The sequence below is a fragment of the Mus caroli genome, chromosome 4 (assembly GCF_900094665.2).
Source record: "Mus caroli chromosome 4, CAROLI_EIJ_v1.1, whole genome shotgun sequence".
NCBI classification, from domain to species: domain Eukaryota; kingdom Metazoa; phylum Chordata; class Mammalia; order Rodentia; family Muridae; genus Mus; species Mus caroli.
This window is the reverse complement of record NC_034573.1, coordinates 52,206,210-52,229,134: the sequence shown is the minus strand read 5'-3', so window position 1 is coordinate 52,229,134 and position 22,925 is coordinate 52,206,210. Positions and strand designations below refer to the sequence as shown.

At 37.0% G+C, this 22,925-nt stretch overlaps 1 protein-coding gene across 4 annotated transcripts in view; it reads left to right on the top strand.

The window, feature by feature from the left end:
* Positions 1–22,925, top strand: part of Ecpas (Ecm29 proteasome adaptor and scaffold) — a 118,551-nt gene that overhangs the window by 77,576 nt on the left and 18,050 nt on the right. For all 4 annotated transcript variants that reach the window (XM_021159333.2, XM_021159335.2, XM_021159332.2 and 1 more), the window contains 16 exons: positions 1,311–1,473; positions 1,873–2,045; positions 3,165–3,266; positions 7,326–7,449; positions 9,123–9,268; positions 9,714–9,768; positions 10,621–10,735; positions 11,302–11,370; positions 12,976–13,093; positions 13,456–13,623; positions 15,687–15,766; positions 16,315–16,420; positions 17,519–17,566; positions 18,429–18,550; positions 20,179–20,329; positions 22,195–22,260. In XM_021159333.2, the coding sequence (XP_021014992.1) occupies positions 1,311–1,473; positions 1,873–2,045; positions 3,165–3,266; positions 7,326–7,449; positions 9,123–9,268; positions 9,714–9,768; positions 10,621–10,735; positions 11,302–11,370; positions 12,976–13,093; positions 13,456–13,623; positions 15,687–15,766; positions 16,315–16,420; positions 17,519–17,566; positions 18,429–18,550; positions 20,179–20,329; positions 22,195–22,260 (1,806 nt within the window). The remainder of the gene's footprint in view (positions 1–1,310; positions 1,474–1,872; positions 2,046–3,164; positions 3,267–7,325; positions 7,450–9,122; positions 9,269–9,713; positions 9,769–10,620; positions 10,736–11,301; positions 11,371–12,975; positions 13,094–13,455; positions 13,624–15,686; positions 15,767–16,314; positions 16,421–17,518; positions 17,567–18,428; positions 18,551–20,178; positions 20,330–22,194; positions 22,261–22,925) is intronic.

Genomic DNA, 22,925 nt, shown 5'->3' with positions numbered 1-22,925 from the left:
GCGGGGTTTTTTTTTCCGTTCCTACAGATTTATCACACTTCAGAGCTAAGTACTGTTATGGCCAGAACTTAGGTTTGCTAGAAAGGATCAGTTCCTCCTTTGAGCCTGTAAGACAGTGAAAAAATATATGAAATTTTGACTTTTTTTTAATACCTTGTTTTTCTTTCAGTTCTGAAAATAGGTGAATCTCATAGGACCATCTTCCTGGATTAGGGAATTTACTTCTAAGGATGGATATACCTGATTGTTAGATCTTTTTGAGCCTGCGTCTCACGGTGTAACTGTCGCTGCCCCCAGACTTGAGATCTTTCTGCCTTAGCATGTTCCATCATAGCTTGGCCCTATTCTTTTTCAGTAGGTGATAGGGTTTTACAAAGTATTTGTACTAGTTTTTAGTTTTCCATTTGTAAAGTAAACTTATAAATTCTTAGCCTTTATAAGTAATACTTGAGATAAGTGTGCTGATTTACTCATTTCATTTAGCAGATTTTAACTCTTTGTCTGAAAAGTACTGTTTTTAGGTGCTGTACACATTGTGGTAGGTAATTAGTTGGGAATCCCTAGGACTTCCTGCCATTCAGAGTTACTAGCTCTCCCTGCCCCATCACTGCTACCACTTAATCACAGTACCTACAAAAAAAGCAAACTTGATTAGTATAAAGTTTGTATTTGAAGATTTTAACAACTAGAAAAAGGACAGATCATTGTATTTTGTTGGCAGTATAGAGAAGAGAAATTATCCTTGAACATGATGATAGTTAGCTCTATAGTGATATAAATAAAAAGACAGCATCACGGGCTGAAGTGATGCACAGTGGTTAAGGATACTGGCTGCTCTTTGAGAGAGCCTCGGTTCAATTTCTAGCACCCACATGGAGATTCAAAACCATGTGCAACTCCTTGTCCAGGGAGGAGAAGACGACTTCTGGTTCTGGAGGCACTGCATGAACATGATAGAAAAGCATACATTCAGGCAAACACTCAAAAACTAAAAATTAAATAAGGAAGTATAAGGACTATAGAAGCTTATTTTAAAAATCCCTGTTCCATAGATGGAGGTTATATGAAATTAAGGTATCTAACTCTGGATGTCAGTAAAGATTCAGCTTAATTTCTCAGCATTCTTATGTTAGAAACTCTTGTTATAAATTGCCATTGCCTAATTTTGATTCATTGGCTTCCAGTAGAGGCCAGAGTAAACATTTTCTTTTTTAGCCTTAGGTTTATCAGGGGCATTATCCTAACAGGTTATTTCAGTGTATCTTTTCATGTGTGAAAAAGAAACAGTGCTGTCACATTGTTAAATTCAGAGCCCTGAGGTACAACATGGATCTTTGCTTGCCTTGGGATTCACTGTTGGAAGATACTTGGCTAAGAAGAGAGTGAGGATGGCAGAGCAGCGTGACCTAGAGACAGATGCTGACCTCTTGCCTGAGCAAGAGGAGATCATTCGGAGTGCTACAGAAACAATAGGTCAGTGTGTGAACTGGTTTGCTTGGCTACTTCAAACTTTGATTTTTAAAAAAATTTTAATATGGTATTTTTGTTTCTTCTTGTAGCACTTTAAAGGAACAAGCTTTTCTATAAAATAATTTCTTGTTTTTTAGTAAAAATGAAAATCTTTGTGTGTGTGTGTCTAACATGTTTTTATATTTTGGTGCCACTTATGGGGAAAACACTAACATTCAAGGACACTAAGCATTATTGCCATGGTGTCTTATTAGTGCATAAATGTCAACAAGTGGTCAATCAGAAAACATTATAGACCTTGATTTTCTGATGCTGCCTTAAAAAAAATTAATACATGGCTAATTGGTTTAAATCATAAGAATAATTAGTATGTCACTCTCTTGTATCTAAATATTCTTACAGGTTCATTTTTAGACAGTACATCACCTCTGTTGGCAATTGCTGCCTGTACAGCCCTGGGTGAAATCGGCAGAAATGGTCCTCTTCCGATCCCCAGTGAAGGGTCTGGATTTACTAAACTGCACCTGGTAGAAAGCTTACTCAATAGAATTCCGTCTAGTAAAGAAACAAACAAGGCAAGCCTTTTTCTTTCTTTCTCTTCTAGAATTCTGTGTTTTCTATTCATAGTTGTATAAACTAACAAAACCAAGTTAGAGTATAGTCATCTTTCTGTATCCATCCATGCACACTGCAGCCTGAGTAAGGTTTTACTAATGTGTTAAAAAGTGATAAAGATGAAACTTTGATAAACTTTGTATTTGCTTTTGAATCAGGGAGACTGTATAAACTGTTTTATATGTTATCTTTTGACCTAGTCATTCTAACTCCTTAACAGTTAGGCTTTCAGTAAAATTAAAAATTCATTGAAGAATCATTTTTGTCATATAAAAGCTGGATAATAAAATAATCAGTTACACAATTTGTATAATTTTAGGGCAGTTCTCAAGCTTATTTTTCTTACAGCCAGTTTCTTTCGAAGCAGAATGAATAATCTGAGGGAAAGAACAGTGGCAGTTTCAGTTGAGATAGTTGTTTTCATAGACTTTATGGCATTCTTTATAATTAAAGTACCTGATGTTGAAGAGGAAGATAATTTAATGAGTAGAAAAGTACCAGTTTACTATAAGTTAAAAAATATTGTAATTATATTCTTGGTTTAGCTGCTACTTAAAACCAAAATAATCACACCACATAGTTTTCTTTTTAACCAGTCATCATCAGCCATTGATGAGTGCTGCAGCTTGCCCATGGGGTATGCTATAAGTTTCTCATGTATTAAAACTAAGACTTTAAAAGATAGAGTGAAATAGGCATAGTTGCCATTTCTCTGTGAGATGACACCGAAAGAGTTTCAGAGAGTTGATACAGCGTGCCTAAAGGCTACTGGGTAGTAGAGATAATTTGTTCCTGGATCCTCTGGGCTTGCAAACCACATTGGCAACCTTGACAGTTTAAAAGATAAGCCTAAGGCTTTCTTTTTCGTTTTAATTTTTGTAGGTATGGGTACTTAATGGGCTCAATTTTCTGTTGTTTTTAATGTCTTGTAGATATAATCTTGTAAAATTGGTTGCTTTTGTAACAACATAGGCATCAGTATATGAGGCAGATTGCCTCTTCCTGTCATCTTGGAAGTACTGTTTTGAAATAAAGCTGCTATTTATTTAAAATTAAAAAAAGATTCTGTGCTCTTCCAGATGAAAGAACGAGCAATCCAAACACTGGGCTATTTTCCTGTTGGAGATGGGGTTTTTCCCCACCAGAAACTCCTTTTGCAAGGTCTGATGGATTCTGTGGAGGTACTTATATTTTTAATTATTCAAATAAAATGCATTTTTAGTTGTTTTGCTTATTATCAGATTTTAGAATTTTGTTATTGGGAGGTTATTAACTTTTTATGTGTCTGTGTGTCTGTGTTATCACCCGCATGTAGTGCCCACAGATACCAAAAGTGGGCATTGGATCCCCTGAAACTGTAATTGCAGATGGTCATTAGCTACTATGTTGGTGCTTGTCTTAGTCAGGGTTTTTATTCCTGCACTGTAGCCACCCTCGGCCACACACGAAATGGGTTCCTGAGTGGGAGGCTGGAGCTGTATGGGAGGAACCAGCGAGAGAAGAAAGAGACCAAGACAGATTTCTGATCAAGGCCCAATGTTTACTAAGAGTGTGTGCTTATAAAGGGGGAAAGCCCATCCCCTGCCATGCCAGGCTTCTTGATGCTTTGTTGTCAAGTTGTTAGCACTTAGTCTGCTAGAGCTGTTAGCATTAGGTCGCCAATTCCACAGGTTGTCAGCTATCTCAGGAATATCTCTGGAAGATAGGTTCAGCCTCTCAGCGGGTAGCAGTGGCAGGTAGCTGGTAGCCATGTCTTGGAGAAGAGGAGCAGCACAGGAACAGAACAATAGAACCATCTAGGTGGGAAGACTCCACCCTAGGTGGTCTCAATCACAGTGGCAACATAGGTCTGAGTCAGTCTGCTTAAGGCTGGGGGAGGCTACACTGCACAAACATCATGATCAAGAAGCAAGTTGGAGAGGGAAGGGTTTATTCAGCTTATAGTTCTACATTGCTGTTCATCACCAAAAGAATTCAGGACTGGAACTCAAGCAGGTCAGGAAGCAGGAGCTAATGCAGAGGCCATGGAGGGATGTTACTCACTGGCTGCTTCCCCTGGCTTGCTTAACTTGCTTTCTTATAGAACCCGAGACTACCAGCCCAGAGACGGCACCAACTTCAATGGGCCCTCCCCCCATGATCACTAATTGAGAATATGCCTTACAGTTGGATCTCATGGAGGCATTTCCTCACCTGAAGCTCCTTTCTCTGTGATAACTCCGGCTTGGGTCAAGTTGACACAGAACCAGCCAGTGCAGTGCTGGAGACTGAACCTGGCTTCTCTGGAAGCGTAATCAGTACTCTTAAGCACTGAACCATCTTTCCAGCCCAAAATCTGAGATTTTTTAAAAAATTAAACATTTGTTTCTTTATCAAGTATTTAATTTTGAGTTTGAGCTTTAGGCTTGTCACTGTGTTAGACATAGCTCTATAAAAAGCATGTCTGGAAAAGACTCTCATTGTTTTTGAGTGAACCATGGTGTAGTATAAATAGAAGAAACCAGTTAGCCATCTGTGGAGATTGTGGGCTCGAACTCTAGTTGCTCTTGAGTTGCTAATGCCTAATGTGGGAAAAGTACTCTACTTAGTAAATTCTAATGTGTCTTAGCATGACCTACTCTTTCCTCCACCCACATTAGAGGTGATCCTCCACATTTTCTCATATTTCCTGTGCCAGCCTCTTTGCTCTGACCTTCTGAAAACCTTGTACTTATTTTTCAAGATTGTTGTGATGCTCATGGGAAACCTTTTTGTTATGGCATCATCACACCTTCTAACCATACATGGAAGGCAGGGTCTGCTCTGCTCATCATTAATACAAGTGTCTAGCAGTATGATTGCAAAGGTAGACGCTCATAAATATTGGTAGAAGTAAGTGAATAGGGATATATTTGCATAGAATGAAGGAGAATACTAAAGGAGTGTGTGATTGTGTCCAAGAATTCTGGTATAATCTGCTTGTAGGGGAAGTTACTGCTGAGCCTCAAAGGATGAGGAAGGAGATAAATGTTAGTTGAGGATAAAAGATGTAAGGATTGAGATTGCTGAGTAAGAGAACTGGTATTGAAGTTCAAGCTTAGATCCTTTTGCTTCCCCTCTGTTGGAGAGTGAATCCAGGGCTTTGCCCATACTAAGCATATACTCCTCTGATGAGCTGCTTCCCCATTCTTACATAATGTTTTCAAAGAGTTATACTAATGCCATCATCACCAGATGCTGACGTCTTACTTACTTTTCAGTTGCTTTGACAAAACACCACAACCAATGCAACTTGCAGAAGAAAGTTTATTTGTGGCTTACAGTTCAGAGTGTGAGTTCATGACTGTCATGGTGGCAGGCAGGCAGGCAGGCAGGCAGGCAGGCAGGTAGGCACTGGAGCAGTAGGTGAGAGCTCATGTCCAAACCCATAAGTCCTGAGTTAGAGAAAGCTAACTTGGGATGGCCTAGCTCCAAAGCCCACTCTCAGTGACACACTTCCTCCAACAAGGCCATGCTTCTTAATCCTTCTCAAACAGTTCCACCAACTGGGGACCAAACATTCAAATATATGAGCCTATGGGAGTGATTCCGATTCAAACCATCACATCAGTTTAATTGTAACCTCTTGGAAAAAAGCATAATTTTGCCGCCGCGGCCTCCTCCTCCTCTTCCTTTTCCTCTTCTGCCTCCTCTTTTAAAATAATGCCAATTCCAGTTGTATTTAAGTTAATGAAAGCTTGTTAGATTTTATTTATTTGTTTGTTTGTTTAATGTGCATTGGTGTTTTGCCTACCTGTATGTCTGTGTGAGGGTATCAGTTCTCCTGGAGCTGGAGTTACAGGCCCTTGTGAGCTGGCATGTGGGTTCTGGGAATTGAACCTTGGCCCTCTGGAAGAGCAGCCAGTGCTTTTAACTGCTAAACCTTCTCTCCTGCCAACATTGTTGGATTCTTAACATGATTTTAATGTCATTGTTTTATTCAAATGAATACAAAAGTAGAATAACAAAATGATGACTCCCTCATGAACTTGTTTTATTTAATTACTAATTACCTATTTACTCAGTGCATAGTAAACTTAGGTACTTTTAACATTCCTAAATATAACTATAAAGTTTTGATTTTATATGTGTGTGTGTGTGTGTGTGTATACAAATTATGGTATCAAAAATAGGAAGCATGTAATTAACAGGTAGGTAAACAAATCAATTATTAATTCCTGATGAAGATTCTTAAAATACTTTTTCTCAGCTCTTAAGGTCCCCAGAGAAGCTTTTGACCAGAGATGATGAGATCTAAAATCTTCAGCCCTATTTTTCTAGATTAAGAAGTACTAGATGGATGCTCCATGAAGATTGACACACTAAATTTAGAATTACAGTGGCCTAACCTTCTGTTCTGTGTAGTCACCGTGGTCATGTCCCACATGCACGTTCCATTCTTTATCGCATCCTTGTTTTTCTTATGTTAAAATGTTTGACAGTAAACAGGAAAATGCCAGAGGGTACCAAGGCAGATCCACTTCCATGTTGATACAATGATTGCTGCTTGTAAAACATCATCAGAATTTCTAAATGAAAATGTCAATATTTGAGTATGTAACTGTACAGAATTCTTAATGTTTGGCCTTTGAAATAATGGCAAATTTACAGTGACATTTTAAGAATAATGCAGAGAACTTCTGTATATACCCTTTGATGTAGATTTACCAAGTTTTAGCATTTTATATTTGTTTTTTCATTCTCTACTTTTTTTTCAGGACCTTTTGGAAGAGCGTGAAGAGTTTTTATAAAAATATAGTGGCCACTATTCAGTGTGCAATTATTATAGTGAAAGTGTTCTCTAAGTTAACATCATTTGCTCCTTACGGGCTGATGAGGGGAATGATGATATTGTGCTCATTTAACAGTGACGTTCTTGAGGCCCAGAGCAGTTTAGATCAGACATGTGAGAGACTAAACTTTATAATGTGCATTGATGTCTCTGAGGCTTTACCTTTGAATTATCCCAACCTCTTATATAAACCTATCATGGTTCCAAAAATTAAAAACCACCGCGTAGCAATTGTGTGCTGAGGGTTAGAAGCCATTCCCTGAAGGTGAGAAATCTGCCTTCCTTAGTTCTCCATTCCTTTATTTCACCCTCTTTTGCATCACTGAGTTAGCTTTAGTGTGGACTAAAATAAAATAAAATAAAATAAAGCCTGCTGAGAGGTCAAGCAGCTCTTTTATAGAAATGGATATTTCTCTTTCTTTCATTGTAGGCCAAGCAGATTGAACTTCAGTTCACTATTGGTGAAGCCATTACCAGTGCTGCAATAGGAACTAACTCTGTGGCTGCCCGAGATGCCTGGCTGGTGACTGAAGAAGAATATATACCTCCTGCTGGTATCAAATACTTACCTAATTGATTTACATTTGCTGAGTGGTTTTCTTCTCTACTAGTTGCAAAAGTAATGTTTTCCCCAAATACTAATATGTGCCTTACTAATTGGTCTGCCAAGAAGGATTAAAGAAGATTGAACATAGCTGGGCATGGTGGTGCATGCCTTTAATCCTAGCATTCAGGAGGCAGAGGCAGGAGGATCTTTGTGAATTCAAGTCCTGCCTAGTCAACGTTGCAAGTTCCAGCCAGAGCTATGTAATGTGATCCTGTTGGGGGGCAGGAGGGGGAGGGAGAAAAGAAAAAAAAAAAAAAAAAGGAAAGATTGACCGTAAAAATGAGAACTTTCTCAGCCTCTTGTGTCTAATTCCTTACTATATAATGAGCCTTCTTTGTCCTCTGCTAGTCCTGGAAGTACAACAGAATTTAGTTACTGTGTCATTTGAGAGATCATACATGTATGTGTTTCTTGAGCATATGGTAACAGATCCAAAGATTTCAAACTAAGATGATGTATGCTTGTAATTCCTGCACTTGGAAAGCTAAGGCAAGGGGATTGCAAGTTGGAGAACATGTGGGATATGTAATGATATCAGAGTCAGTCTGGGCTACACAGTGAGACTTTATCTCAAAAACAAAATAAAACAAAAACCAACAACAACAAAAGAAAAGTAATACAAGATCTAGTGAGAACACTCAGCAAGTTCTGCCAAGCTTGATGGCCTGCGTTCTATCCCTGGACCCCACGGTGTAGGAGCAGCTTTTGCAAAGCTGACCTCTGACCTCCACATGCACGCTGTGGCATGAGCTCTCATGTATGTGCACATATGTGTACATGTACACAAAAAATGTGAAGAAGCCTAATATTAACAATTAAAGAAAAAACAATAGTGCAAAACAAAAAAATCCAAAACACAGACACAAATATTTTTTCAGTTGATTTAAATTTAGAATTGAAATATATTTTAGTATCAAACCAGGATTTTTGTTTTTACTCTTTAAAGCTAAAAGAAAAATCAGAAAGTATTTGTATTTTATCTTCTTAGCTGGGAAAATTGAATAAGAATATTTTCATGGTAACAGTACTATTGTGAATTGTATCCATAGTGAAAAACAGTTGCTGTGCTTAGTATTATAGTTAACATTTAACTCGGTAGTAATATCTTCATCTACTATTTTGTCATCTATCATAGAGAGACTTTAAAAGAAATAGGGAAAAAGTTTTTCTGGTAGTGTATGTAGGGTGACTGTACTGTGATTGGTGGAAGCCAAACTAGTTCTCTGAGGCTTCTGTTCGAATACATATACGGTAAAGCAAGTCAGCATTTTGCTGGGATTGCGAAACTGCGTAGTAATGGGGAAACAGACAAATATGTTATATTTGGAGGACGAAATGAAATCCAAAGTTATTGATCAGCTTTTAGATGGAAGTTTAGTTTAGAAAGATTCAATTTAAAAAAAATGCTGAGATTGAAGAGGCTAGGATACATTTTTTATCCAATAAACTAGAGTCATTTGAATAATTTAAAAGATTATTTAGCTTACATTAGCTTCTGGACATTCTTGGTCACTTGGATTTTAACATTGGGTTATTGTGTGATTGTTGATCTAAATATGATTTTGTAAAAAAATTATATTTGGGTATTTTAATTGTAATCTTTCTTTGCTTATTCCTCAGGTGCCAAAGTGAATGATGTTGTCCCATGGGTTTTAGATGTTATTTTAAATAAACATATCATCAGCCCCAACCCACATGTCAGGCAAGCAGCCTGCATCTGGCTTCTTTCTCTTGTGAGAAAACTAAGTACCCACATAGAAGTGAAGGTGAGTTTTATAACATTCATTGGATATGTGATGAACTCAGTAAGGATCCCAAAGTGTTTATGAATTAAAAGCAGGAAGAAAGTATATGAAGTATGGAATCATTAAAGGGTAGCAGAAATTTTGAAATAATTACCATGTGAGGCACTGAAGGATGATGATTTGATTAATACTGGCAAGAAAATGATCTAAATGTGAAGATGTAAAACCAGAAGGGATAAGAATGGGCAGGCTCATACTGGGACAGTGGTCAGTCTGAATGCTTAGACAACCTGTGTATGGTACAAGTTACGGTGATATGGACGCCTGTGACGTTCACTGCATGGAAAGGTCATGACTGCCTTGGTCCTAAGACTCTCTGGCCTCTGTGTACCTTACCAGCAAGATGCATGTTTTCCTGAAGAGGAGGTAGAATTTCAGTGTTCTGATGCCTTTACTTTTCTTTCAGTCCCATCTTAAAGAAATTCAGAGCGCATTTGTATCAGTTCTGTCAGAAAATGATGGTAAGTTGTTGGTAAATACTTGATTTGTCACCTTCAGTGTACTTGTATTTAAAATTTTAAAAGCGTGAGTGAATGAATTAGAGCCCAAAACCTTTTGAGCCATGTCACTACAACAAAACTAGCCACAACCTTTAACCCCAGCACATGGGAGGTAAAAGGCAGGAGGATCATGAGCTCTAGACCATCCTGAGTTAGAGATAGTAAGACTCTCTGCAATAGAATTAAAAATTAATTTTTTTAGTATTAAAGGTAATTGTATTAAGGCAAAAGCCAATATTAACTACCACAGTACCATCTTTCCACTAAAGTTCTAAAGTAGAGGAAATAGATATTCTTTCTTATACATAAATTAGAACTTTACATTTTTTTAATGGAGCTTAGGCCTTAACATTAGTGTTAAAGTCTTCCTACTTTGAATTACTTTTTCCTCTTTATTAAAGCCAGGAGAAGTTGAATATGTTAGAAATTTAAATAATAGTTTTAAAACATCTTATTCAGAACACATGGACTAGTATTGCCTCTATTTTTCTAAAATGGAATATAGCTGTCTTAAAGTCCTAGGAGAGTATTTTATCTCTAATATAAACAATATATGTTTATACTCTGATACTGTGGTTTTTATAGTGACACTGTAGTTCATTGGTATTTTATTAGTTTATGGTCATGATTCTCATCTTTATTAATTGAGGATTTCTTGTTCATTGACTTGATTTAGTTAATTGAGAGTGCTTCTACTTTTATATCTTTTACTTCTGTAGCATTTTAGAGTAAAGAGAATTACTTGAAAGAAAATAATTGGCCGCGAAACAAATTTCTTGTAGGATAGTATAATTTTGTCTACCTTTTTTGTAGAACTCAGCCAAGATGTTGCCTCAAAGGGACTTGGGTTGGTTTATGAGCTGGGCAATGAACAAGATCAACAAGAATTGGTGTCTACACTTGTAGAAACACTTATGACTGGCAAAAGGTATAGTGAATTTAACATTTCAGATATGAATACTTAAGACATTGGGAATATTATATGGAAGAAGGATAATTCCACCTTCTACTTATAAAGGCATTGCATATCAATGATTGTAAACAGTTTAATTTTCCCAGTGTATACTGTTTACTTAAGAAAATTTCATACCTTAATGGTCCTATGACAGTTAAAGCATTGGATTAGAAAACATTTTAATACCTTTGGCTAAAAAAAGTTAAGGTGTGATATGAAGAAACTTGAATGTCATTCATAGTCTAATGTTGATGAGTACATGGAAGGAGATTGGCTTTGTAATTGCTTGCTGCTTTCTGTTAGTTACCTCCTTGAGGGAAGGGTTGTTTTTATGTGTGACACATTGACTATAATTAATCTGAGAAATTTTTTGCTTATATTTGATTTTAGAAAATTTGCAGTCTGGTAGGAAAGAATAGTTTTATATCTTTTATACACTAGACACAGGTTTTATCAGTTTGCAAATGGATTATATCCAATTGTTTATTGTTGGTATGGAAAAGTTGAAGCTAATTTTAAATTCTTCTGATTTGTTTTAGAGTCAAACATGAAGTTTCTGGAGAGACAGTGGTATTTCAAGGGGGTGGCCTTGGCAAAACACCTGATGGGTAAGTGTGCTAAATCTAAACACATTGATCAACTAAGGGAGAATAGGAATATTGTTTGTTGATGGATAAATAAAAATGACATGGAAAAAACCCAACTGTCTTAGATTAGATTTTCTTGGCCTCTGAGATAGAGATTTGTATGCTGGAAGATTATTGGAGAATACCCTTAGGATTGTCTTTGGGAGCAGTGAGCATTGTTGGCCTGAAGCCATACCTCACTGGACACTGGATTCCTGAGGAGCTTCAGGCTAGATGGCGTGGCCCTTCAGGGGTGTCGGCCTCCCTCGAGCCACAGAGCCTGGGCCTCTTGCCATACTTCTTAGGCCTTTATGCCTGGCCAGTGAGTAATCATTTGTGGCAGGCTGCTTTGTGGGAGGCCATGACCTCAAAGACTAAAGTTAGTTCTCAGACTGATACTAGGTCTAGAACTGTCTGCTTCTAGGAAGCTGAGTCCTGAGTAGACATCTTGCAACATAGAACTACGTTAAATTCATCTAAATTTTTTCTGGGAATACTTTTTGTGTTTGACTAGTGTGCCTGTTTAGTATTTTAAATTAATTTTGATGTTGTCCCTCTTTCATTATTATTTCAGTGTAGTTATATTGTCATTTTTTTCTTCTAAGAATTGCCAGATAACATATGCCACTTGCTCTGTCTTCCTGTGACATTTGGAACAAGAGAATATTAATATTGTAGGTGGTTTATCTGTCCTGTGCTATCCTACATCTTCCTGTTTTCATATTCAAAGTTCTTTTTATATGCTTGTTTTTCTAAATTCTTTCTGAGCTTTTCCATTTGTTTTCTTCTTATCTTGTTCTTTATCTTTGTTCTTATCTTTAAGATAAGAACAAAGGTCTCTTTATCTTTGTTCTTAAACTAGTTGGCTCAGTTGAATTCTTTGGTACAACTACAGAGGTACAAACCACTGTACTTGGCTTCTTTACGAATTAAAAAAAGGTGCTAATTTTTCACAAAATGCTATATTATACCTAGATGAAATTTAGCATAGAGATATTTTCAAATCACTCATGGTTATGAGAGATTGCATAAACATGATGAACTTTCAAGGTGTCTCCAGAGCCACCAAGAGCTTTACTTCCATGGAACATGCAGGCACATTTTAGGTATTGTTTTTGTTACTATCAAATAACTGATAAAAAACTGGTTTACAGTTGGAGGCTGTAAGGTGTGTCACGGAAGGGAAGGAATGGCAGTAGATGGCTGTGCAACTGCAGGGGACTCTGTCTCCTAACCTCTTTCCTCCATACACCAAAGATCCACCTCTTGTAGATCCTACCGCCTTCCAAAACAGTACCATGAACTGGGAGCCATAGGCTCAAACACTTGACCTTATGGGAGGTATTTCACAGTTAATTTGCAACAGGTATTTACTGGCAGAAAGATTTAGAAATTACTGATAATTGAGGTATATGACTTTTTATTTACTTCTCAAACTAGTTTTCAGTCTCCTCAGTGATGATTGTGGTATTTAGTAACTGAGGAAAATAGAATTTAAAAGAGCCCTGTAATATTGATGCTGAAATTTACGTCAAGCCAAAGATAGCTATAAAAATATTTTATTGTGTATTTCTTTTTGTTTCTAAGTCAGGGCCTTTCTACTTACAAGGAGCTTTGCTCTCTGGCAAGTGATCTCAGTCAGCCAGATCTGGTATATAAATTTATGAATCTGGCAAATCATCATGCAATGTGGAACTCCAGGAAGGTAAGTTGTTATTTTATTTCATTTCTTCAATTTTTGCTGGAGAACAAACTTGGCATCATGTATACATGACAAGTGCTCTACTACTGAATTACATACCCCTATCTCTTACTGAGTTTTTATTCTTTTACTCCAAAACCAGACTTGTTACATTAGCCTTGTAGTGCCAGTTCATGTATAGTTAATTTTGAAACCTGTATCTGAGAGCCAGATTACCACATTAGTCATTATTTGGTAAAGCTGGAATACTAAGTTAGGTTCTATTTAGGGGTAATTTGAGAAAGAATATTTGAAGCCTTTTTGTACTTACTATGTTAACATTTTATTATGACAGTCATGTATAAGTTAGTCTTTATTATTTTCAGGGTGCTGCTTTTGGTTTTAATGTAATTGCTACCAGAGCTGGAGAACAACTGGCTCCTTTTCTGCCTCAACTAGTTCCTCGACTTTATCGATACCAGTTTGATCCCAACCTTGGAATTCGACAAGCTATGACCAGCATTTGGAATGCATTGGTCACTGACAAGTCAATGGCAAGTATCTGTGAGCCTATGTGTTAGGAAACCTCTGTAGCTTGCCTGTGGTACCACACAGGATTTAAACCAAGCACCAGTTGCCCCTTGTATATTTATTTCCTTTCATTGCTTGTTTGCTTTTTCTTTGAGTGATTCTGTAATATTTACTGAGATCTCAAAAGCGAAGGCAATCATAGTGTCACTGGTTGGATAGACAGTTAAAAGAGCACTAGTCTAACCTCTGCGTATGCTCTCGACAGTTCTCCCTCCTCTCTGTTGGGCATTTCAGCTAATCTCATCCCTGTTCGGTCCTGGGAACCTCTTATTTTCCTGGCACCTGGGGCTTTCTGGTGGCTACCACAGTGGGAGGAGAGGCCCTTGGTCCTGTGAAGGCTCGATGTCTCAGTGTAGGGGGATGCCAGGGTCACCACCCTGGGTGGTTGGGTGAGCACCCCCATAGAATCAGGCGGAGAGGGAGGAGATAGGGGGTTTGCGGAGGGGAAACTGGGAAAGGGAATAACAGTTGAAATGTAAATAAATAAAATACCCAATTAAAAAAAAGAACAATAGTGTATTCTTACAAATGGAGTACTATATATTTACAGGGATCACTGATGCCGTGGAGAGTGGGTCACAGACATGCTTAAAGAGTTATTTTAGTTGGGAAGACAAAGAAATAGTTAATTGCCTACGTTGTCTTCCTCGGTTCTGGAAGCTGACTGTTGGTTGCTGAAGTCCTCCTTTCAGATATGAAGGTTTCTCAGGAACTGTCTCTGAATACTGTTGTCCTCTTAGCTTTCTTTTACTAACTCCTGGGCACACAAATCTCATTTACTGTGATGGTATTACTCAGTTCTTCCCTGGCTCAGACAGGACCTCTCCTCCATCCCTGTTTACAGACTTAACTTCCTGCGTCACGCCTTCACTGGACTGTTACTCACATGTCCCAGAAATGTAACATGTCCAGGAAAAAGCTGAAAAGACACCTTTCCTTTGTTCTCACTGTTCATGTATTTGTCCAAGCCAGAAAACTTGATATCTTCCTTTTTTTGTCTGTGTCTTATAATGCCCCCAATCTCACATCAAATCTAGCCACCGTTTCTGTTGATTCTGCTTTTGTCATGTGTCCCTTGAACCTGCTCCTGTCCCTGATTCTTCCTGATGAGTAGATCGCCATCATCCTTTCCTTCTCTATGTCGTATGTTTAATTATCTATATAGCAGCAAAAGTAGTTTTAATAGTACAAATTGGATTTTGGTTAAAATTCTTAAATGATTTTTTTTTTTTTTTTTAGTTCACATTTCCCACCCCCTACCCCCAATATTGGAATTTGATCCCAGGTTCTTAAATGTGCTAGGCAAGTGTTCTACCACTGATGATATTTCCCTTTAAAAAAAAAAACAACTTATTTTGATACAAGATCTTGATCTGTTTCAGGCTGGGCCGGAACCTTTGTGTTTGCCTCAGCCTCTCAAATAGTTTAGGTTATAGGGGTGCACAGCTACTTTTAGCTTGCAGTCTACTGTTCCAAATTAATCTGCCATTAATTTGTTATCACCAAAGCTTAGATCAAACTCACTTTCCTTCTGAACCATTATGTATTACTTTTGTACCAGAGTGCAGACCACTGAGATACCATCTTGCCATTGAAATCCAGTGTAATAGAGCAGGGCAGTAATGAGTTGTCAGACATGATTTACCTTAAGAGGATGGTTGGGGACATGGAAGACAGACAGTAGTCAAAATTCTCTTGAGTGGTGCTCACTCCGAATTGCCATGGACAAAAGGTTGGACTGCAGAGGTATTGTATGTATGCGAAGGAACAGAACTTAGACTAATTAGAAGCCAGAGTAGCAAGATGAGTCACAGTGGGCTTTGTGTTGTATAAAGCCCACGTGATTAGACTTAATTCCCATACACTATGGAAAAGAATCATCTATCAAGTTATTGCAAAATGGTGAGAGATTTGCAGACTGAGAGGCCCAGGGTCACTTTTATAATGAAGTGATCAGTGTTGTTGGAAGGTAAATACTGGGTTGTGGAATTTTACAGTTTTCATTTTATCCTTTTGCTTTCATTAGGTGGATAAATATTTGAAGGAAATTCTTCAAGATTTGATTAAAAACCTTACGAGCAGCATGTGGAGAGTTCGAGAATCCAGGTATTACTTGGAAACTGATGAGCTGGGAAATTTCCCAGAAATTTTTTTATATAGTGTAATAAAAAATTAAGCTAAAACCATCATATTTTTAGTTGAGTTCTTCAACTATTAAACTCTACTTGATTTTCTTAAATTAGTTTATATAAATATGATATTAAAAATTTGTGATCATTTGTTAAATTGGTAGACATCAAGCTGTATAATTCATGGCTTTATATTGTAGGGTGTATTTATATATTCAGTTTGTACACATTCAATGCTTGTTATGTACTTGGTGATAAGCCAGACACTGAGAGCACAGTTGAGTTAAAAGTGATGTATTGGTGTATCATTAAAGGGACTGAATTATAGTTGTAGGAATTGTCATTAGTGATTTGTGTCATATGTGATAGATATATTTGAGGTAATACTAGAATAATCATGATTGTCTTAGGGTGAGAGGTTAGAACTAGAAATACAGGTAGGAGTCTATTGTTTAGTATGACTGTTTGATAGTAAAATACTGGACTTGCTTGATCATATATTTGAAATCAAGTTTTTATTTTCAGCTGTTTAGCTCTGAATGATTTATTGAGAGGAAGACCTTTAGATGACGTCATTGACAAACTTCCAGAAATGTGGGAAACACTTTTTAGAGTACAAGATGATATTAAGGTATTATAGAAGTAAATCTACATTTATATATGTTTTTAAAATATATACATAGTTATTAAACTGGAATCATTAAAATATACTATAGCTTTTTTTAAATGTATGTGTTTCAAAATTCTCTAGCTAGACAATTTTAGGAAACTGCTTTGTTTCTAAATTTCAGCTTTGATGTATATGTAAAATTAAAAGTTTGGTTATCTTTATTTAGGACTCAACTGAACAGACTTAAAGTGGTGGCTACAGCCTGCCTTTTTCAATAGAAATTTGATGATGCTGTAGAGAATTAGGAACAAATCCCCATTTTGAAGTAATTCATAATGACTAAAGTTTTAAATTTTAGGCACTCATTTCCAAATACTGTGATTAATACAAAAATATATCAGTTTTTCTAGGTTATTTTACTTATTTCCTATCACTATAAATCGGGTGATTATCTGGAGAGGTAAATGGTTGGTCTTAGCTATTTTGGAGGCTGTTATTTTACCTAGAGGGACTCTGTTGTTTGGGTCTATGAAGACTGAGGCAGTCTGTCAGGGTCAGCGTCTGAAGTGGAAGAAAACATTTACTTGGGATAAAGAGCAGAGAGAAGGAGGAAGACTCTGAGGCCTCATAATCCCCTTCAAAGGCACTTTCTTCCCCTCGTGCCAAGATTCTAGTACTGCCCTTCACTGGATCCAGCCGTTAGCATGGAACCCTTTCGAGGACAGGCAAGAGCCAACCAAAGTTGGGTCTGTACCAAAGATGTCCAAAACTATTTTGACATTCTTAAAATTAGACTGCTAGGCTTGTCTTTCTTGCTGCTTTATTTATTCATTAGGAAATTTTAATTCTTTGAGACTCTTCACAGAGATTTTTTTATGTATTTACTTTTATAACATATCTTATTTTTGACTGTTATAGTTAATAGCTATATTTTTACATGGTCAAAAATAGATCAGATATATATGTCTTTCAATGGGCAAAGAGTCTAACAGAACAACATATATTTAAACCTGTTATTGAAAATTATGTTTTGCTATTTTATATTAGGATCTAATTAGAGAGTGGATAAGAATGAGTGCTGTCTAATATGTATAATGGTAGGCTTTTTTCATTTCTTAGGAGTCTGTTCGGAAGGCAGCAGAACTAGCTCTGAAAACTCTGAGCAAGGTGAGAGTACTAACCTCACGTGAGGTACAGTAGGGTAGGGGTCGCCATGAACTTGACAGCGCTTTTTTATTTTTTATGTTTTTGTCATATGAACTAGTGTTGCCTTGTAATTGGCTTCTTGTGTAGTTTATTACTCTTAACAGTGAGTAAGAAAGCGGGTCTCCTTATACTGTGTTTAGTGTATATGTGTAGTGTGTCATGAACACCTTTTGCTTTTGGTTCCTTAAATGGTGAGCCTCTGTAGGATGCCATATGAGGTGTACTTTTGCTTTGACCCTGAAGAACACATGACTCACTTAAATGAAGCAATATATGTCTTGCTTTTAATATCTTTTCCAAATTGAGATGTTGGCAAGCTTTTTGAAACTATAGTCTGCTCCTTAGGCTTAATTCTGTAATTTACACTCTAAGGCTTAAGCTTTGTCATCAATCACATTACAGAGCAGTAAAAGTATGTTTTAAATCCTGGTGCCTTTCATGCCTAGGTTTGTGTTCTTTATCAGAATATTTTCCTGCAATCTGTAGTGGTGAAATGGCTATATACACAGAACATTTTTAAAAAGTTCTTTCTTAAATATTTTTCACCATAATTTTAGCTCCTTTGTTTTTCACTCTACAAATTAGAAAGTCAGAAATTAAAGAATAGAATATATCATCAGGATTTCTGTTTAGATACAGCAGTCCTCTTGGACTCAATACTGGTCATTCCTCTATCTCCCTACAACCCCCATAGTGGCATAGAAAGTAAACTCATTTTTCATTGCTGATAGTGACATTAAAAAAAACAAAAACACTTTGTCAGAGAAATGCTTTAATAGTTGTGAGGCCAGCTTCACTAATGTCCCTGCTCTTTGTATGTGAGGTTTGTGTGAAAATGTGTGACCCTGCCAAAGGAGCAGCTGGCCAGAGAACCATTGCTGTCCTCCTGCCCTGCCTTCTGGACAAAGGAATGATGAGTCCTGTGACGGAAGTCCGAGCCCTCAGGTGTGGTTTGGTTGAAGTGAATGTACTGGAATTACTTAGTTTCTAGCCAGTTTGTAGAAAATGTGTTCTCTTGAATGTTAGATTCCTAAACATATGAAAAATGGGCTGAGGAGAATCCATTGACGTAACTTAAGCATTTATGAAAAGACATGGGCCAAAGTATTTTATAGTCCTATTTCATGGGGACCTTGATTTGACGAACATTCTGAGTTGCATATTATTCTATTGCATTGGCCCCTTTCCTTAGCAAGTGCACATCTTCCTGTTATGTCTCATGTCTTCAGGGCCTTGCTTGTTGAAGATAACCAACTGTCCTTGGAAAAGTAGTATATATGGTGACTGTTAATGGCTTCTAAGTCTACTAGCTAAAAGGCAAATGTGGAAATTAATGATGGTTCAGGCTTTCCAAACCTGAGCCTAGTCGTGACTCTAATAGGATAAAAGGACACAACAGGAAGTGCATCCTGATGTGGTGGGATAGGATATATTCCGCATTGCTCATGAAAGAGCCTTGCATTTTTTCAGAGGCAAAGTCTACCCATATTTGCTATATAGTAGCCCAGCCTGGCCTCAAACTAGTGATCCTCTGGCCTCATACATCAGAATGCTGGCATTACTGGCAGAAGCCATATTTTTAAAATAATTGAACCTTTACTTGGTTTAGTGTGTGTGTGTGTGTATATATATATATATATGATATGTTAAATGACACAGCTGAAATAGGATCAGTGCAGTTAAATGAGAAAACAAGAGAAAGACCAGGACTGAAAGTTTCAAGAATCAAGCTGGGTGTGATGGCACATGACTTTAATTCTACTACTCATATGTAGAGGCCATCAGATATCTGTGAGTTCAAAACCAGCCTGGTCTCAATAGCAGGTTCTAGGTTAGCCAGTTCTGTATAGAGTGAAACCTTGTCTGAGAAAGAAAGACAAAGAAAGAAAGAAAGAAAGAAAGAAAGAAGGAAGGAAGGAAGGAAGGAAGGAAGGAAGGAAGGAAGGAAGGAAGGAAAGAAAGAAAGAAAGAAAGAAAGAAAGAAAGAAAGAAANAAAGAAAGAAAGAAAGAAAGAAAGGAAGGAAGGAAGGAAAGAAAGGAAAGAAAGAAAGGAAAGAAAGAAAGGAAGGAAGGAAAAAAAGAAAAGAAAGGAAGAAAGGGAAAAGATAGATTGAAGATGGTAGTGGATAGACTTTGAGCTCTGAATTTGGATTCCAACAAACTATCATTTTTTTTCACCCCTCTATGTGTATGTATGCTTGCTTAAAAATATCTGTAATTGCCGGATGATGGTAGTGCATGCCTTTAATCCCAGTGCTTGAAAGGCAGAGACAGTCAGATCTCTTATTAGTTTGAAGCCAGTCTGGTCTACAGAGCAAGCTTCAGGACAGGTTATTCAGAGAAACTGTCTTAAACAAAACATTGCAAGACAAATCTGTAATTTTTTTAAGTGCCAAGAGATGAGAGACCCTGAGTTCAGTCATAATCAGAAACCCTACTTTCCAGTTGCCAGGTTAAGCTTTGAGCCATGAGTATATATACCCGAATAAAAGTGCAAACCATCCTCATGATTAGATTGTAGGCCTTCTCATTTGTGGTGAAGGGAATGAGATGGTGTTTTCTGTGTGTCTAGCATTAGCACTCTTGTGAAGATCAGCAAAAGTGCAGGAGCCATGTTGAAACCACACGCACCCAAACTCATACCAGCACTCTTAGAGTCCTTAAGTGTGTTGGAGCCTCAAGTTCTCAATTATTTGAGTCTCCGGGCTACAGAACAAGAAAAGGTAAGTTGATAGCAGAAGTATATTGGTAAGTACTGCTGAGGTATGCTCACTAACCATCTATAAAATGCCTAAGTAAAAATTTACATGTAGACTTTGGTCTGAAGTTGCTCTGTTTTGTCTTTGATCAGTTATTACCTGAAAGGGTAGAAAGTAATCCACTAGAGGTCTCCTCAATGAATGGTTTCCTGGGGGCTTTTAAATTTTCTTTCATATTCATAAGTCACAAACCCCCCAAATATCCAATTTAAAAACAAAATGGCCACTTGAGAATCTTTTCAAAATCTATTGGTTGCTGTTTTGTCCTAGTAACCTTTTCCTTACAGAAGCTTTCCAGTTTCAAGTGGTCCTATTTATCAATTGTTGACCTTAAACCCTGAGCCATTGGTGTTCTGGTCAAGAAATTTTCCCCTGTGCCAATGTGTTCAAGGCTATTTCCCACTTTCTCTTCTATTAGATTCACTGTATTTGCTTTTGTGTTGAAGTCCTTGTTCTACTTGCACTTGAGCTTTGTGCTGGTTAATAAATATGGATCAATTTACATTCTTCTACATGAAGACTGCCAGTTAGACCAGCACCATTTGTTGAAGATGCTTTTTTTTCTCCACTGCATGGTTTTGGCTTCTTTGTCAAAGATCAAGTGTCCATAAGTGTGTGAGAGCTGCAGTGTTATATTTTGAATGTTTTTTTTTTTATACATGTACATTATCTCTTTATACTTTCTTAGTTCCAATCTGCTCATCTCCTCCCACCTGCCCAAACCAAGACCTTTTGCTTGGAACACTGTATGCACTGAGCTAAATCCCTAACTTTTGGATCTAAAGAGATATCCTAGCAGTTACCTACTCTTATAGAGGCCTGGAGTTCGATTCTTAGCACCCACATTTGATACTTTTCTGTAACTTTGCCTTTTGTGAACATGCACAGTCATTTGCACATGCCTACCCTATACTTTATAACTCCTGTTAGCCATTTATCTATTTCTCTGAATTTTGTTTGTATTTTATATCTAGTTTTTACAGCTATGCTTGTTTAGTGGGATGATTAGGCCTAGAGAATATGTAATGTGCGTGTGTTCTCTCAGTTCACTATTTGATTGTTAATTTTTATAATCTACTCTTATAAATTACCCTTTTCATTTGCCTTTTAATACTGTTGTTTCTTCTTTATTGGGCATTCTTTCCTATTTCAGTAGACATGCCACCTGCTATAAAATGTTTTCTAGTATTAAAAATTAGGGGACATAAGTTCTATCCATCTTTTTGTGAACCTCAGCAAATTACATTTTTGTGCCTTACTCTCTGGATAGTAATAACCTTTCCCCTAGTGTAATTTTGATGAAACTATCATTGTAAATATGAATCCACATAATAAAGTTAAAGAATTAAATGGATTATACCAACACCCAATTTTTGTTTTGTTTTGTTTTGTTTTTTTGACAATGTTTTAAACATTATGTAGAAATGCAATGTATTCTCTTTTTAAGTGGATAGAGAACCTGGAACTCAAGAATGCTGAATGGCTTGCTTAGAGCCATAGTATCTTTATTAATATACATTGTTTCTGAATTTCTTGTAACAGAAGGGATTGATCCCAGGACCTTGTTCATGCTAAACTACTAGTAAGGTGCACCACCAGCCCTCATAGTTTGTTTATTTTTAACTCTTGTCTGAATTTATGATTTTTAGAGATATGCTAACTTTACAGTTAAATTGTTAAGGAAGGTCAGCGGAAATTAGAATTTGACTTCCATATTGATTGTTTACTTAAAAACCTTTAGTTCGGAAATAAAACCCTTTAATTAATATTTCTATGGCTAATTCATAATTAGTTGAATATTCTGAGTATCTTGAGTTTCTGCTTTTCAGGATGCAATGGACAGTGCTCGACTCAGTGCTGCCAAATCCTCTCCCATGATGGAGACAATCAACATGGTGAGTTTCCAAACACAACCGAAATACAACCCCTTTGCATCTCTTTGAGTACAGTTCTCCAAAAGAGCTCATGCTCTGTAACATGAGACAAACCTAAGGGGATGTATTGATAAAATACTGTGACTGCAATTGTTTCTTTCAAAATTCTTAAGTTTTTAACTGGCATATACAAATTTTGCATATTTATAGACATTTTTCTTAAGCAGTAATAAATAAATTTTCTGAATAGCAGAATTTGTCAAATTTTGTGTTAGATTGAAAACAACATATTAGTAGATCTATGTATAACTCATATCTATTTATTTTTGGTCTTATTTTAGGTTTAGCAATGTGTTATTTTATTATTATTTTTATTATTATTATCATCATCTTTCACCTATCTCTGCTTGAGAAATTTCTTTGTTAAAGATCATGAAGGTGTGAGATCAGAGAGATTTTAATGAAGTAGCACAGAAGGTGGGCAGCAGGAACTGAGCCATAGTGATGTATATCCTTCAGATGCTGGAAACGTAGTGAAGAGTTCATGGCACTTTGAGGCTCTGGGAGTCTTTGCAGAGTCACCTTCTGGGCATTTCCTGTAGTGATTATTAAGAGCTTGCAAGCTACCAGAAACTGTTTGCTAAGCAGATCACAAATGGGACAAAAGTCAGGTTTTAGTGTCCACT